The sequence below is a fragment of the Phragmites australis genome, chromosome 9 (genome assembly GCF_958298935.1).
Source record: "Phragmites australis chromosome 9, lpPhrAust1.1, whole genome shotgun sequence".
NCBI classification, from domain to species: domain Eukaryota; kingdom Viridiplantae; phylum Streptophyta; class Magnoliopsida; order Poales; family Poaceae; genus Phragmites; species Phragmites australis.
Genome location: NC_084929.1, coordinates 544,840 through 561,966, shown reverse-complemented (window position 1 = coordinate 561,966; position 17,127 = coordinate 544,840). Strand labels below are relative to the sequence as shown.

The following is a 17,127-nucleotide window of genomic DNA, read 5'->3' as shown; positions in this document are numbered from 1 at the left end:
TCACACTTGTTATAACCATAATGCTAAATTGGGGAAGACTCTGAGGATTACTCTGAGAAAGGAGAATTCTAAGGTGGTTGTCGGTGTATCGGGAACCAGGGGTCCCTGAGTCCCGAGACCAGGCCGGTCGTCCGTCACGTGTCACCATCCCGCGAGGTTCCCCCCCCCCCCTGCAGGATGAGGAAAATCTAAGTTCCGGGAGAAGGTGCTCGGGGCCACAGCCTCTGGTTCCCGAGCACCCCAGTTCCCCGATGACCCACAGAGTCCAAGTACCGGGAAGAAAGTGCTCGGAAGGGTTCCCCCTCGCTCCCAAGTACCATAGTCCCCCGATGGGCCGAACAACCAAGTGCTCGGGAGAGAGTGCTCGGGGCTGCACGTGGCAGTCCCCGAGGACTCGGTTCCCCGAGAGGTCCTACAGAAGTGCTCGGGAGAGAGTGCTCGGGGCTGCACGTGGCAGCCCCCGAGGACTCGGTTCCCCGAAGGTCCTACAGAAGTGCTCGGGAGAGAGTGCTCGGGGCTGCACGTGGCAGCCCCCGAGCACTCGATTCCCCGAAGGGTCCTACAGGAGTGCTCGGGGCTACACGTGGCAGCCCCCGAGCACTCGGTTCCCCGAAGGTTCGCGCAAGATCGCCTGACGCCCCGACGACCCGAAGGAACCCGTCGGCGGGGTGTCAGCCAGTCAAAGGTCCAATGCCGCATTTAATGGGCACGCGCGGCCTGACATCCTGACATTCTCAGCTGCCCATGCCATGGTGTCAGTCCCTGCCATGCTTTGGCAGGGGGGCGTGGGTCCATTAATTGCACGGGTCCCGTCCCGTATCATCCGGGGTACCTCGGGATAACGTTGCCAGGATCAAAGCGTTCCGCCTGTCACCCTGCCCTGACAGAAGAACAAGACAGGGTGGGCGCATCGGGCGCCTCTATGGCCGCCCGGTGGGCCCTCTCAATGGCGCCGGAGGACGTCCACAGTGGCGGGTGGTCGGATGCGCGCCGCATTTTTCCACCGCCCCTGTCACTTCGCCGAGACGGAATGATGACGCCTTTCTCCGTGGCGCCTTGGCACTCGCGCCCCCTCTTTCCCATTTGGGGTAAGCCGAGGTCGACGTGTGTATAAAAGGAAAGGATGGAGAACACATGAAGGCAGCTAAGCCAAGAAACAACTAAGCCAGACAAGACGAGATCAAGAAAAGAGACCACAAGAGACGAAGAACATCACAAGCAAGCTCGAGCAGAGCTAGAGCACGGAAGCCTCAAGCTCTCTGTAGACAATACACCCTTGTAACCAGATACATCCTTGAAGAATTCCCTTCAAGGAAAGATATTGCACTCACACAGGAGTAGGGTATTACGCCCCCGTGCGGCCCGAACCTGTCTAAACCCCGGTGCATTTATCTCTTTTTTGCACTAGGTCGATCATCCCCCACCACCGGCCGTTGCATTTCTTTCCGTTTCCATTTATTTCCCCGACGAGCTCGTTCAGGATCATCCCCCCGGCCGAATCTTTAAAATTGGGTCTCTCGGGATCCCTGCGACAGGAGTTCATCCTCCGACAGTGGTGCTCTGCATTGACTGCCTGTTGATGATGTGGAATAAGAAAATTGCGCTAGCTATGGTGTTTATTTGCTTTTTAACCCTTGAAGGTCCCCTTTGTAATAACGATTTTTTACGCTAGGTTAATGACATTGTGTTATGTTATCATTTCTGAAATCTTCATATATTAAGATTGATTCCTGGCTCAACATATGTCATGTGTATTGGTCTGTCCTTAGAGCGGTCCCAACCGGTCAAGTCAAGGCAAAAAAATATTATTTTGAATGGTCTGACATGCTATAACTCGTGAACACTTGATAAATTGAGGGTCTAGAGTTACCATATCAGGCTCACTGATCTAATCTAAAATAAGATTGACCAAAATTAACACGATGAATAATAGAAATCCAAGCTGGGAACTCCAACTGACTATCTGACCCAGAATGCAAGTTCTGGACAACCATATTTGTTGCCTGAAATGATTTCAGTATCCACAGGCCAAACATAGAAATCTTTTAGCTGATTTATATGTTATGTGCAGCTTTTATCTTGGAAGAATCTCCATCTATCCTTGTTGGGTTCTTGCATTGTGGCTTCACCAAAGGAAAGGACTTGGATTTCACCTTGAAGCGAAGCATCCCTCCACCTTCCCCATCGTCGTCGCTTGCTTGTTCTATTGGGTGTGTGGCCCAATTCCATACCTGACAGCAGCCACAATTCGGGGAGGAGATCTTGATTCTCGACCGCGACCAAAATTTCATGTGCAGACGCAAATACTCCACATATTTCCACTCACAAATAAACCAAGCAAAGAAAGTTCACAGAACACTTTAACAAAATATTATTATTACTTGTCACTTACATGCAGCCGTTTTTACAGATACATTCTCTACATGCAGTTGTTCCATTTCAACCAGGCCTGACAGCAGCGGCCACATTAATAGGTTGCCTGTGATACATGTAATGTAATGTAATCAATCATAAGTTGGAATTCACAATGTTCTGATCTACCGTCCTATTGGAACTGCAGTATACAACTCCGAAACACCTCTAAAACCTTGCCACATATCATGTCTCACAATCACCCCTTCAGTTCAGTGTAAACTAATATAAAATAAAAATGCCTTCCTCTACCTCAAGCTTCGGACAAGAAAATATCTGTCGATTTCCCATACACAATGCGACGGCTGCTTGCTTTTGGACACGCAGCTGCCAGCGAGTTTGATGCCATGATACCCTAACCGGTGGCATCAATCACTGCTGGATCGCACACAGCTCCCAGTTCCCTTCGCCGTCGATGAGCTTCAGCTCCAAGGAATGGAAGGGTAAAAGAGCGGGCCTCTGTAAACAGGGAGAGGTTTCAGCAACACTCCAAATTCATTTCCAAGAGTAAGTTATCAATTTTGGATGATGGTTGATAGATTGAAAACAAAGAACAGTTCAGCGTCTTTTTTCTTTTTCTTTTCTTTTAAAAAAACGGTTCACTGGGAACGAAACAGTGATTGCATCAGAAATTGTATGTTATCGCAGAGACTATGAGAACACTTACTTGTGAGGAAGTAATCACAGTTATGCCCATGTTAGTTGCTATCCTGTACAAATGCTCTTCAACATCAACACTTGTTGCACTGCAATGATGTATAAATTTTAGGACCCAAAATAATTGATCAGCAACGGAATATGGAAAAAGTCAAAAGAGTATTGTGACAAAATGCGTACTTGGTGCACTCGTCAAGGATACCAAATTTAGGGTGGTGGAAAAACAAACGGGCCTAAGAAAACAGATATCAATTAACTCAAAATGATACAAAATGAAAAGGAACAAAAGAAAATGGTTTTCCAGTTAACACTGACCATCCCAAGCCTCTGTTGTTCTCCTAACGATAAAACATCTTCCCAGTTCGGAGTAGAATCCCACCCTTCTCTTTCTAGAAGATAGACCAACCGAACATCCTCTAGAATTGTCTTCAGGTGATCATCCAGCAGGACAGAAGCGCTAGATTTGTTACCTACATCAGCATTGAGTTTCCAAATTACCAGGACAAGCAACAAAATAATATAAATCTTCCTTTTGACAGGTAACCTCCTAGATAGTTATAATATAGAGTGCAAACACCCAATTCTTATTAATTCAATAGGCAGATATTTTAAAAAGCAAGTGATGCCTACCAGCTTTGTGTAATGAAAGAATTTTTTCCTCCGCTTCCTTCCTTGAGAGAGGGTATATGATTTGATCCCGCAGAGTACCCAGGCAGGTATATTGACGCTGAGGAACATGAAACATCCCTTCAGAGGGTTTGGTAACTCTCCCAGAGAAGGTGGGCCACAAATCTCTGAGGACTCTAAAAATAGAACTCTTTCCGCAACCATTGGGGCCTTCAGAAAACCAAGGTAAAAAAATGTTTACATAAGTTCACTACAAATGATGAATAAAGGTCACCTAGAGAAGGATTACATACCAGTCAGAAGAAGGCTTTTCCCTTGTACCACGTTGCATGACAGCTTGCTAGCCAATAGCTTCTGTGATGGCGTTACAATATCCACTTCATGAAATGAAATAATTTCTTCTGAGGCTGCACTAATGGCATTGGAAGACACCACAGTATCTAGGGAAACAACAATTTGAAAGGCATGCTTAATTGGTAGTGTGAAAAACTGAAGAAACAGAATGAAAAACTTAACTAATGATCATATCATCAACTTAGTGAGAACATTATGAACACAAAACTGCAACTCAACCAAATTATAAAAAGATTTTTAATTTTTCTGCCAACTCTTGACACAAATGAAAACATACAACTGTTGACAAACCTTAAGAACTCTGTACAATTTTCAGCCCACTGATGCGTAGCATTACTACTAAATTTGGCATGATGGAAAGGCAAGCATTGCTATTGAGAATACTGTCTTCTAAATTTCACGTGGCAAACTCCTGGGAAATGCCAAAGCTCTATCATAACATGCCAAACATAAAAAACTCGATCAGAGGGGAAAGATGCCCCCCCCCCCCCCTGAATGAGCTTTAAAGATCGGGGCCCACCGAACCTGGCCGGGGTGGGAACCTCACCGGCGCTGTTTCGAGGCAGCCCGGGACTAGTCCGCACCGTAACACAGGAGGTGGGCACACGACCATGCGGCACCCGGGTTCGAGCCAGGGTGGGCGCCGTCTCAACGGACGGTCGTGTCATCGTGCTATCAGCATGTCCGCACATGCCAAACATGATGTACAAAAATGTCAATAGATTTTGTAGAACAAAAATGATGAAAGCCAACAGGTCAACAACAAACAACAAAATTATTAATACCCTAATATATTATGTTTAGTGTTACCCTACTATATTATGCATGACTGGAACCGACTATATTATTGCATCACTGAAAAAATATAGAAACTTCCGATAAATTTTAACATAATTGTCATGCTAATAAAGTCCTAACCAACTGAACTTACTCCTCTGAGCGGCACGTAAAAACTCCTCAAGCTCAAAGGTCCGGTTAATCCCACCAGAGAGTTCGAGGAATTTTTTATGTAACTCAAGAATGTCACCAAAGGCTATGAAACTCTGGGACACCACTGAAGCCAAGAACCGCAGAGCATGTGCTAGCTCTCCTGTTTCACAAACCAAAGGAAAATGCACATTTTGGGATGTTCAAGATGAATAATTGTTTAATTTGGACAATGGAAGAGTTCTGATGATTAGTAACCTTGAGTTGAAGTCAAAGCTCTGTCTCCCTTGTGCTCCAGAGCATATAACAAACTCAGACCCCATGTCACATTGTGAGGAAGTTGTTTTGTCACAAAATCATCCACAATACCATACAGCCACTGTTTTCTCAACATAATCTTTGAGTGGTTAAGTAACTTCATGAATTTAGCCTCAACCATCTGACATATGAGAAGAAAAATAATAAGCAGAAAGGTTAAGTTCATGTCTCTAACAAAATAAGGGCAGCAGAAGTTACTGGAAACAACAAAAACATCCCTGATCAATTAGAATTTGTAAACTTAACATGAACATTGGAACCAAAAATACAATTAGGAAACATAAGAACAATTATAGAAACAAACAACAAAGGAATATTTTTTTAGGGGATAACAAAGGAATAATTTGTTGAAGGGTCTCTGCTTAAGAGTGCTATATAGAAGCATCAAGAAAAGAAAACGAAACCGCAAGTATCCGTATATGGCATCTCTGGGTAGTAAGAGGCACAAACACTTAAATCTAACACGTTGAAAAAGTTGAATCACTATCAGACACCTAGACACCACTCTTGAGAATAACACAATTTGGCAAACACCAACTCCCCTAGGAAGGTGCGACAAGGCTATAGAAAGCAAACTACTTCAGGCAGAACTAAATAATACAGAGTAAATACAATTAAGCAGTAAGGAATTATTTGTCATTATCTATAATAAGGATAAGTTAAACAAGATGATGTGATCTCAAGAAGCTAATTATTCATAGATCGAAGGGAGAATGTAGAGTTCTTAAGTAAAATATGCAGCCACCTTTCAACAATGCACTTTACAATTGAGATTAAAGTAATCAACCCAGAATGTAATGAACAGGCAGTATTAACACGTTTATGAATTCTGAGCATCACCCATCTAGTGTAAAGGAACTCACTGTTTTTTCTCTTGAACCACCACCAAAGAAAGCAATTGATTCAGCATGTGTCCGCAGTCTTGAGTGCATGAACCTTGTACAATGTTCACCAGGTTAACACTTGAGATTCTTTAAACAGCACGGAGAATCTCCCTGAGGTACATTGGCTAGTAGAGGTGGTTGTCACTCAGCCAACCAGGGTTCAATTCTCACCCTCTACATATTAATGCTAAGGTGGACGTCTCTCCCCCTAGTCGAGTTTTTTTTAAACAGCACGAAAGTCTGCTCTGCCAAGACACAACAAAGTATGCAGTATTTACCTGAATGTTCCTTCAAGTTCTTGTTCTTGGCCTGAGAGACGACCAAAGTCAGGGGATACAGCTCTCAGAAAGCCCAAACCCAGTAACATGTAAGCATACAGTATAGCAACTCCTCGTCGTCCAGACAAGAGCTTCATTCTCCATGTAAACCTGGTGAATTCAACTGGCATTATCACAACGAATTACATGGTACTAACCAAAAAAAAAAACAAGGAGATGGTTAGCAGTAGATACTAAGGATAACTTACCAAAGAATGTCAACTAGTGGCTTTACCATTCCGGTAACTAAGCCAGCAAGGTCAGTGGCCAACTTGTCTACATCAATTGTCAATCTTTGGTCTGCATCAATACTTTTACCTGACATGTTGAACACCTGAAACAGATACTAGGATAACTTAGCTTTGGTCAAACCCACAGTATTACCTCTTGCAATATGCAATCTTATTCCTAAACTCACGTCCCCCAAAACAACAACAGAACACAAGGCACATACACATACTTAGAAAAAGCACTGAAATATCATTCGACCATCAAAACATTGTCCAAACCTCATGAAAGTGATAAAGTCTAAAGACAACACTTCATGCCTATTAGAAACTGTCCACTATGAATATTAGTGGGCAATAACAAAAAAAAGTCTTCTTTGCTCCTAGAAGTGTCGGACAACTTTCTCGAGGCTCGTTATTTCTGTCCACCTCAACCCTAAAGCCGTTGTCACCTTCAGCAACCACAGATGCCGCCATGCCAACAGACAGCATGATGCATGGGCCATCTCCCAGCACTTAGCTTCTTCATATTCACACAACAATAAATGCACTGGAATCAATAAAAAAGGACATAAGAATCACCAGCATCTTGTTCTGTCATGCAGAGTGATGCACCCGTATTACAAACTACTAAAGCGCACCTTTAACCGGCTTAAATGCATACTCATCAATATTGAGTAAGTTTTAGGCAAAGGTCCAAGCACTAGGTTACCTTGCCATCAAAAGCCCATATTTCAAACAGATGGCTTGCCATTACTCAAATAGGCTAGTTTACCCAAACAAGAAGGGGCAAGCCGGCAAGGGCAGACCAATAATCCAAACATGCCCTAAGTGTCCAACAAGGCAACAACCCCAGCATTTCATACTGAACAAAGTCTCCAACTCTCCACTAGTACAAGACTGTGTAGATACATAAATGACTCAAATGAATATCAGAACAGCATGACACCACCTACAGAGTCTTTTTTATACCATAACTAGAAAATTGAGAAGCAATGACATGCAACTAATAAACCAGCAAAGGAAGTTAAAGCATTCTTCAGACAGTAAGAAGAAACGAGTATGTGTTTATTCTTGAGGATATACCTTGTAGAATGCATTTCTTTTCAAATAATATCGAAGCAAATGATTGGTCATGCGAATTCGCCATCCAAGGGCAAGTTTCGCAGTAAGGGTCCTGTAAGGATACAGGTTATTAAGATCATGAAATCAAACATGTACAGAATTAGTGATAAATCCCCCCAAGCTTAAACTTGCATGCCCCAAAAAAAATGCATTTCAATTGCCACTAGAGAAACTTTGATGATAATGGTATTAGGGAAAAATTGATGAAAATATATTAGACAAGTTACCTATCAGAAAGTTGCATGTGCTTCATAAAAAACTGAAATATATAATGATTATTTATCATCGTTGTCATGTGGACAGTTGGGTATGGGTCCAAGGACCAAAGGTAGGGCGCTCACCCTTGGCAGGCTGGCCGGGAGCTCTGTTCCCATGCCATCAACCAAGGCTCTGAGGTTGGTTGGAGAAGAGAGGGAGAGACTAGAGAACTTCTATGGTATATAGGCATAGGACTCCCAATAAGATGGAAACTAACCACCTGATATGCATCTAATAAATTAATGAGGTGTGCATGCAATTAATAATACCAAATCCTGACATATGCCAACTAATGCAACTTCCTAATATTAAGATAGGAGATAAGCATCCAAACAACTAACAAATTGCTGCACTCATCTAATCCTACTTAAGGTGATGCTGCCTTGCCATGTGGCTGCCCTTGCAGGCTATGGCTCTTGGTGCTTGCGGCCATGTGCACAGGCTGCTGCACCAAGTTCTGTTCTATTGGCTCCATGCGTAACAATTACCTAGTGATAAATCTCATAAATTGAGTCAACCATGGATTACCTAAGAGATGGTGCCACAAAGGAATTTGCAGCACTTTGTAGAATACTGACACCAATCAAACGAATAAAGGCAGCTTTATCCTGTTCCAAGACAAACTTCACAGTTGTCCCTGACAAGATGGGATATATCATATGAGAAATTCACTTGCAGATCTTCTAACAATAGAAGACATTGAAGAGTAAAAAAGGAGAACCATTCAACGAAGCAATACGATCTGAAATCCATGTACGAGAGAAAACAAGTACAGCAACAGCAAGCAACTGCCCGCCTTGTTTATCAAGTAGTTTAGGAACCTGGAGAGCAATGAAATGAGAATAGTATTAGAATTTCAGAGCATATTAACGTCAGAGATAAGGTTATGTGGTGATAGTTATAGATGCCTCGTCAGATCTATGTGTAGAACCTTTTTTCTAATAAATCCTGAGTCTATATTGCACTAGTATACTCGAATAGTTATTCTAGCCTCTATAGATACTTATGTTCATACAGAGGAGCAACTTGGTACCAACAAGCAACGATATCCGAATTCTAAGGTAATGGCTGAATTGGATTATCAAGGAACAGAAATCTAAAGAAGAAATGTGAAGCATAAAAGAGAACAGCATACTAGTATTTTGCGCATTGCAGCTACTCTGAGAGGCAGAGGTCTTGGGTAACATCGTAGATGTGGGATCCGAGATGTCCGTACTGTATGTTCTATTTCCACCTTAGGGGAAGTTGATATAACCTCTGTAGAGTACGAATGTTCCTTGGACCTCAACGAAGCATTGCTCTGGTAAGGGAAACCCATAAAACAGCAACGTGGGCAAGATTAGATGTTAACAATGATGGAACAGAAATCCAGAAGACCAGAATCATATACCTTTGCCCTGCTCATAAAAGCCCTTTGAACAGCAAGTGCATCAGATTTACGATCAGTTTCTGATGATGAAAAGTCAGACTCTTCAGTAGAAAAGGATGAGTCATCCCTACAAATTAGGAGTGTTACTAAATATCTAGTGAGTTAATTGTGGAAGAACAAACGCTCAACAAACTATTTCAGGGGTTCTAACCTTCTATGCTGAACATCCCAACCTCCTTCACCATCCAAGGACAAAACAATATCATGAAATGCAACTAAAGCTGGGCGATGAGATATTGTTATGCAGGATGTGCCCATAGCTCGAACCTTTTTGCAAAATCGTTCTTCCATGTCAGTTGTCACAGCACTAGTGCATTCATCAAGGATGGCAAACTTTGGCTTATGGTAGAATAATCTGGCCATTCCTAATCTTTGTTGCTCACCAAGGGATAACTCGTCGCCCCAGTTAACTTCCTTGTCAAGAGGATAGCGTTCGAGCAAGTATTCCAGGTCAACCTGTAAAAGGAGCATGGTTAGAAATTCCAGCAGGTTCATGTACTCGAAGTTGTACCTCAAGGAGCCATGATATCAATGTAAATATCAAGACAAATAGTATTACATTCTTTAGAAGGTCCACCATGCCATCGTAACTAAGTGGTTCAATCTCCTGATCTGCTGTAAGAGGATAGATTAGCTGTTCACGAAGTGTTCCAACAGCTGTGTATGGTCTTTGTGGGACATAAAAAATCTCCTTATTAAGATCCGAACCAACACCAGGTTTAACAATGTGGCCAGATACCAGTGGCCATAGACCCCCAAGGACCCGAAAAAGGGAGCTTTTTCCACTACCATTGGGACCTGGAGTAAGAGTAAAACGATAAAACTGTAAAAGCATAGTGGAACATAAGCTTTCCATAACTGACGTTTTGTGCAAAGATGTATGCACACTAAGAGTATGAGATCATAACGAGACATACAAAATAAGAATCTAAAATATCCAAGAACATACAACAACAACAACAACAACAACAGCAGCCTTTGTCCCAGGCAAGTTGGGGTAGGCTAGAGATGAAACCCATAAGATCCAACAAAATATCCAAGAACATATGCAGAAAATTTCAGCATAACCTTCAAGCAGGTGGGCTTAATTATCAATGAGATACGGCTACATCATTAACTCTGGTAGCTGAGCTGAGTCACAAATAAATGCATGTTGGGACGGAAGCTATTTTCATTACTGTAATTGTGGAGCTTATGAAATAATGTATTAGTCCACTGTGGTTCAGTCATTTTAATTGACCTTCTTACTTTATTTCCTTTTTTAGGGAAATGACCTTGTTTCAGGAACTAAGGCTTACAATATGAAATTTGAAATCAGTGAGTTCCTTAATGCAACATCACAACCTTTCGTCTTCAATGTTGTACTTAGGTCCTACGACCACAGATAGTGAAGGGAATATTGTAATGCAGTCCAAAGAAAGAAAACGGAAAGAAAATAGCAAACATGAAATCCTGATTAAGACCATGATAAGATCACTTACAACCACTGTCTTGGCAGACAGGGACCAGGCAAATACCACACAAAGTTTTTTTTTAAAAAAAAGCAGCTGCTTTTCCCTTATAAAATACAAGTAAATTAACTTTTCTTGTCAACAGATTGCTTACAGTTTGTAAAATATAGAAAGTAGAAACAGACAGGGGCGGAGCCACGAAGGTCTTCCACCAGGTGCTGGGCTAGTTGAAATTGGGCCAAATTCTAGTATTTTCGGCCTAAGTATTACATGGATTTACCTGAGATAAACTGGGCCGGACTCATGCTGCAGCACCCACAGCACGGGCCCTGGCTCCGCCCAACAGAGAAGCTAGCATATACAGACTCTGATCTCACGTTATATTGTACTTCATTACTACGTACACAAAATATTGTAGATGATTACAATTGGTCTACAACATGTGAAATAGAAATGCATATCAGGCTATGGATACATAGTTAAATACATTCACATATCAACTCATGTGTGCGAGAACTATATGCCGGTTCAAGTTTCATCACATCAAGCATTGAAATGGTCAAGTTCCAAGTCCAAGTTCACAACCTAATATTCGATAGAAGAAGATTACCAGTGATCAAAAGATTAGAACCCGTTTCTACCCGGAGAGTCAAATCATCAACCAAGACATTCCCAGAAGGTGTGACTACCTGCAATCACTTCATATCAGAAACTTGAAAATATATAACAAATAAAAATGAATATGATACTCCAACCAGCATGCTATTACCTTAACACCAGAAAACTCTATATGGTTTGCTTCACTGATATAATTTCCAGGAGAAGAATTGCGATTCAACGATATATCACGAACCCCAGACAGCTCACGTGAAACATCCAGTAACTCACGAATCCGGTCTGCATAGCCACTGTGAAATTACATCGAAAGTCCATAGGCATCACAATCATGGCAGCACAAAGTTCAAAACACAAGGCAGCAGATTAGCGGAAAATGCATCGGGAACACAAATGGATCACAGGACCCCACCAAAGTTTTCCCAAAAGAAATCAAAGTAATTGTGTGCTTTGTTTTGCATGTAAATCCACATTTTCGAGCTGTATTAATAAAGTACGGAATGCACTCAAATATCATAAATGTGATGGACACTAGAGTGAAAAACTTTAATGGCCCTGCCAGTTCTTGTATACTATAATATATAAAGGGGTCCTAACAACAGTATGCATCAGGTCAAATCAAACAAAAAGTAATGTCATAAGTTGCACAGTTTGAAAAGAACTCTGAAATTTAAAATTTCCAAAAACACAGGTTGGCAATAACATCAGGGAGAAGAAGTTAACAATTTCCAGTTATATTCCACCAAAGCACTACATAAGGTCACATATTATCTTCAGCTTCGAACGATATTAAACCATTAAATAATAAAAACAAAAGTGAGATTCTTCCTTCTACATGAAAAATGGTGGATGATAGCTGTAAAGATATTGTCTTCGTAGGGGGGACATAAAGATTTTGTTAGTCTGCATTTGTGAGAAATGATAGAATATGAAGTGTCAGATTGTCAGATGCAAGTGCACAAAACAAAATCAGATTTAATTGGATGGCATGCGCCACTGTCCATTAATTTTTTCAAGTGAAGTGTCACCTACCAAGACAGAACGAGAATGAATCTGACCTATTGGGTAGCGTTAACAATTTGCAAAATTGATGGAAGACTGTACCTCAGAATATTTAAACGTCTTGAGCTGATAGAAAGGATTCCAAGGGACTGAAATAGTGATATGATCACGCTTGTGTGATATCGAAGATTGCTCAACATTTCAGCCCTTCCTATGGTAGATGAATCAGGTCTAAGGTTGCCAGAGAAGAAAGGTTCAATAATAAGGACAACCGCTACAGTGGCACCAAAATACTTCAGAAAGAAATCTTGAATCATGCCGAACCACCAGTTTTCATGACGCACATGATTCAGGTGCCCGACAAGAGCCTCAAACCGCTGCATAATATGAGATGCTTCTCTGTTCTCACCACCATAAAATGCCACACTCTCAGCATGCGTTCTTAATCGTGAATGAAGTTGACGATAGTCTCCTTCTAGTTGCTGCTCCGTGGATTTCAGCTTTCCAAAAGCAGGAGAGAAATTCTTAATTGCTCCACCAGCGACTAGTACATATGCCTGAAAGAGATTTTGATAGAGGTATTATCGCATCATAAACCAGTAAATGAAACATCACTACCAAAATTTTGTATTAAAAAGTTACCATAATCCAGAATACATATTTTGGACTAGCATAAGAACAGAGACGCCAGGTGTATATTAGCCCTTCTGCAACTGCAGCCAGATCATCCTGTACAAGTTCACTTAGTTCAGAAGAGAACTTTGGGATATCACTAGCAATCCTTTGCTCTGGATTTGATATTCGATGATCCACATGTGAGATCTTGTAGTAAACCATATTCTGGACGTACAGCAAACAAGATTGCGGAGATATAGTGTTAAGATTGTATTTCAAAAAGAAAAGCATTAATTTAATGACAAAAACAGACTCTAGTCTGTGTACTAAAAGTGCATCCACCAGTTAAATCAACTACGTTTTCATAATAAGCCATGGAGGAAAACAAAAAAGAAAATTAATTGCTAAGACCAACATCAAATATAAAAAGTTCATAAACTTACAGGAAAATGTAACTAATGCCATATCCAACAGAATGATATAAATTAAACAGTGTCAGAAAACTCAACTAGCATAAAAAAGATCAGGACACTAGAAAGGGAGAGAGAAAAATCTGCAGGCAAACAGCATGATAAAGCCAGCTAGAATAAATGAAATTCATATTATTAAATTGTAGGAGATTAGCAACCGGTCCTCTACATTTTAGGTAGTTTCTTTTCTCTATTATATAGACAGATACAGTGTTTTATCGTTGCAATCTTTTCTGAGCTGGTCACTAGTTTTATGTCTTTTGTCATTGTGATCTACGACATAATACCAACAAGAACCATATCAGTCCATTGATAGATAGAAACTTAGGAATGTGTGTAATAGAAACATAAAATCAACCAACGCAGAAGAAAAATTGATAGACAGATGTACCTTTTTTGCGCAAAACTGTGGGGGGAGTTTCCCACAGTGCCTTTTCATTTATAAATAAATGGGGTTAGATATGTACAGAGAGGGAGTAAGACAGATGTACCTCAAAGTAATCAGTATGGATGAGATCTGTTAAAATTTTCTTGAAGCGCAAACTTAAAGACCCTGTTAAGTATTTTGAGGTCTGATATACTGTGGATTGGAGGAAGCATAATATGAGATTTTCTATAATCAGGCGTGTAAATGTTGGGACACGCCGAAGGAATGCTGCTTTAAACAAATAGCCTTGAACCTTTGCTAATCTATGCCCCACAGCAGTACGCAGCACCTGCAAAAAAAGTGATGCTGAGAATAATGTTTCTTGATTATTAGTAAAGCTTTGTATACCATCTAAAACTCCAGAAGGTAGTATGACATACCATAGACGATGGTAAAATTCAAAACTAGAAACCAAGGTTCCCAGTGATGGAAATAGCATTTTATTAAATGATCAACATAAATTATTTTAGGCAATTCAAAATTCGCCAACAAAACATATGAAAACTGCATTAGCTTTTATTTTCCCAAACTTGCTTCGTCCACATGAAATCATTAATTTGCTTGCCTCTGTTAAGAAAGTAGGTTGAATAGCACCAATACTGGAATCACTTGCAGAGCGCGAACAGCCCCAAAATAGCAAGAATTGAAACAAGTACACCAGTAACAGAAAATGGCAGAACTTACTGATGTTAATATCAAGCCAAGAAGGTAGCGTGTGCCACTCGGGCCAATCTTCTTGAGCAGGATAGCAGCTAGGAAATGCAAAGATTTCAGCCCATACTTTTTCTGCTTTGTCCCAACCAATCTACCGTCGGCACCATTTTGACTCGACCCTTCCCCGTTCGCGGCCAATGCACAGGCGTCTCTACCATAATTCTCTTCCGAACGCCTTCTCCGCTGGCTCTGGCTTGACCGGGCATAAGCCAAAGCCCCACCGGCAAGCAGCGCACCGGAAACAACTGCAATAGTCCTCCTGATTCCACACACGAAACGGTGAGAAAATAAGTAGTGCATTTCACAACGGAATTGGGAGGAAGGGAGTGGGAAAAAAAGCAAACTTTGCAGTTAACCAAACCAGACCTCCTTGAAGCCAGAAGCCCCCGTCCACGCTCCGTCAACTGCAGCAGCTGCAGAGACGGCATGTCGCCGCCGCACGATGGCCTCCCCGAGATCTTACGTACGACAACAACAGGTAGACGAGCGCGGAATCAAGGCGTCCCTCCCGTCTCCATGGAGTATCGCTGCATCCGAATTGGACGTCCAAGAAAAAAGAAGACTTTTTAGGCCAAATGGGCTGGCACCGGCAGGAGGGGAGGCGGAATCGGGCGATTCCTGCACTGGAGGGGAGAGCGGCGTGTAGGGTGAAGGGTTACCTCAATCTCGGCGGAGGGGGCCGGACAAGGGAGATCGCCCGGCGGCTACGAGGGAGGGAGAGGAGCAGTAGATGCCGCGAGGCAGAGGAGGAAGAGTGAGTAATAATGCAAGGGAATGGTTGATGAGATTTAAGAGAGATAGTGACAGGCAGAGAGAGACCGAAACCTGCTCGATCGGGAAAAGGACCCTTGACTTACACTAGCTCCAACAGTTTTCTCTCCGAGGTGATATTTTCATTATAAATAAATTTTTATTTTTTTCAGCGTTCTAACAGATTTCCTTCACGATTCTCGTCACGAAAGGATTATCAGAATCATTCTTTTCAGGACAGGATTATCTCTTATTTTTCTTCGTGATTCCTCTCGAAGGAAAGCTGTTAGAGATGAGAGAAAATAGGAACAGAGAAAATAAAGAAAATGGGAACAGAGAAAGTGAATCGACAAGGGAACAAAATGAAGGAAATATGGTTAAAGATAGTCTATAGAATTATGAAAGGAAATAAGAGATAATTCTATCTCGAAAAGAATAACCCTGAGAATCCAGTCGTAAAGGGAATCGTGAAGTGAAACTGTTAGAACGCTGAAAAAAATAAAAATACCTTCACAACATAAATTTCGCTCACGAGAAGAAGCCTTTTGACGTGGTCTTAAGCAAAGTCAGAGAGAGCCATTAGATTGGATATAGATAGGCAAGATCTAGCGATGCAGAACTAGTAAATTCAGGCAAAAATCCAAAATTAGACAACATACGTGACCATATTTACCGAAATAAACAACATGTTAGCGTATTTACAATTTTAGCATCCGTATTCGGCACACCGTGTGTCGAATATGGCACTGTAGCACATATTCGGCACGCGGTGTGCCGAAAATGACACTGTAGCATAATTTTCGGCACACCGTGTGCCGAAAATGGACTGTAGCACAGTATTTCGGCACACGGTGTGCCGAATATGGACTGTAGCACAGTATTTCGGCACACAGTGTGCCGAAATACGGTGCTACAGTCCATTTTCGGCACACCACACTCCGAAAATGAACAGTACCCCGTGTGAACAGTAACAACAGTGCATTTGAATTTCGTTTTTCCTCTTTTTCTAAACGGTGGTCTTCTGCTACTCCAAAAATGTTAAAACTTTTTTTACATATTTCATAATCCATGTGCAACCCATTTTAATTAGATTCACCAAAAAATACTTTGTATATTTAAAACTAAAATTATTCAAAAAAGACTACTTTTATAAATTGTAATAATTTTTAGTGTCTCAAATAAACTCCCAAAAATCTAGAAAAATTCACTAATATTCTTATTATGTGATGAACTAATTTCTAAAATTATTTTCAGCTCTAGTTTATATGATGAAAAAATGAGTTACTTTGTAATGCTTCATTTACATGAAATGATAAAAATACATATAAATGAAGCATTACAAAAGAACTCACTTTTTCATCATATAAAATAGGGCTAAAAATAATTTTAGAAATTAGTCCATCACATAATAAGAATATTAGTGATTTTTTCTAAATTTTTGGGAATTTATTTGAGACACTAAAAATTATTACAAGTTATAAAAGTAGTGTTTTTTGAAGAATTTTAGTTTTAAATATACAAAGGATTTTTCGGTGAATCCAACTAAAA

The 17,127-nt window shown here is 41.1% G+C and overlaps 1 protein-coding gene across 1 annotated transcript; it reads right to left on the bottom strand.

The window, feature by feature from the left end:
* Positions 1-2,353: 2,353 nt before the first annotated feature.
* On the bottom strand, positions 2,354-15,649 carry LOC133928257 (ABC transporter D family member 1-like). Its single transcript, XM_062374504.1, has 26 exons — positions 15,489-15,649; positions 15,196-15,356; positions 14,800-15,088; positions 14,180-14,404; positions 13,246-13,443; positions 12,706-13,160; positions 11,756-11,894; positions 11,597-11,675; positions 10,095-10,333; positions 9,687-9,991; positions 9,497-9,602; positions 9,242-9,406; positions 8,828-8,927; positions 8,635-8,743; positions 7,810-7,900; positions 6,706-6,830; positions 6,458-6,607; positions 6,159-6,231; positions 5,236-5,416; positions 4,982-5,140; positions 3,990-4,136; positions 3,700-3,906; positions 3,385-3,539; positions 3,250-3,302; positions 3,080-3,158; positions 2,354-2,871 (listed from the first exon to the last, which is right to left on the bottom strand). Exons 2-26 carry the CDS (start codon positions 15,255-15,257, stop codon positions 2,785-2,787), a joined length of 3,978 nt encoding a protein of 1,325 aa, XP_062230488.1. The 5' UTR covers positions 15,258-15,356; positions 15,489-15,649; the 3' UTR covers positions 2,354-2,784.
* Positions 15,650-17,127: the final 1,478 nt, after the last annotated feature.

What these genes read in the sequence shown, in the direction of transcription:
- LOC133928257 (XM_062374504.1), bottom strand. Translation starts at nt 15,257, where the DNA reads ATGCCGTCTCTGCAGCTGCTGCAGTTGACGGAGCGTGGACGGGGGCTT. An exon ending in AATATGTATTCTGGATTATG is followed by an intron (nt 13,161 to 13,245) that starts GTAACTTTTTAA and finishes AATCTCTTTCAG; the next exon opens with GCATATGTACTAGTCGCTGG. An exon ending in TGGGATGTTCAGCATAGAAG is followed by an intron (nt 9,603 to 9,686) that starts GTTAGAACCCCT and finishes CCTAATTTGTAG; the next exon opens with GGATGACTCATCCTTTTCTA.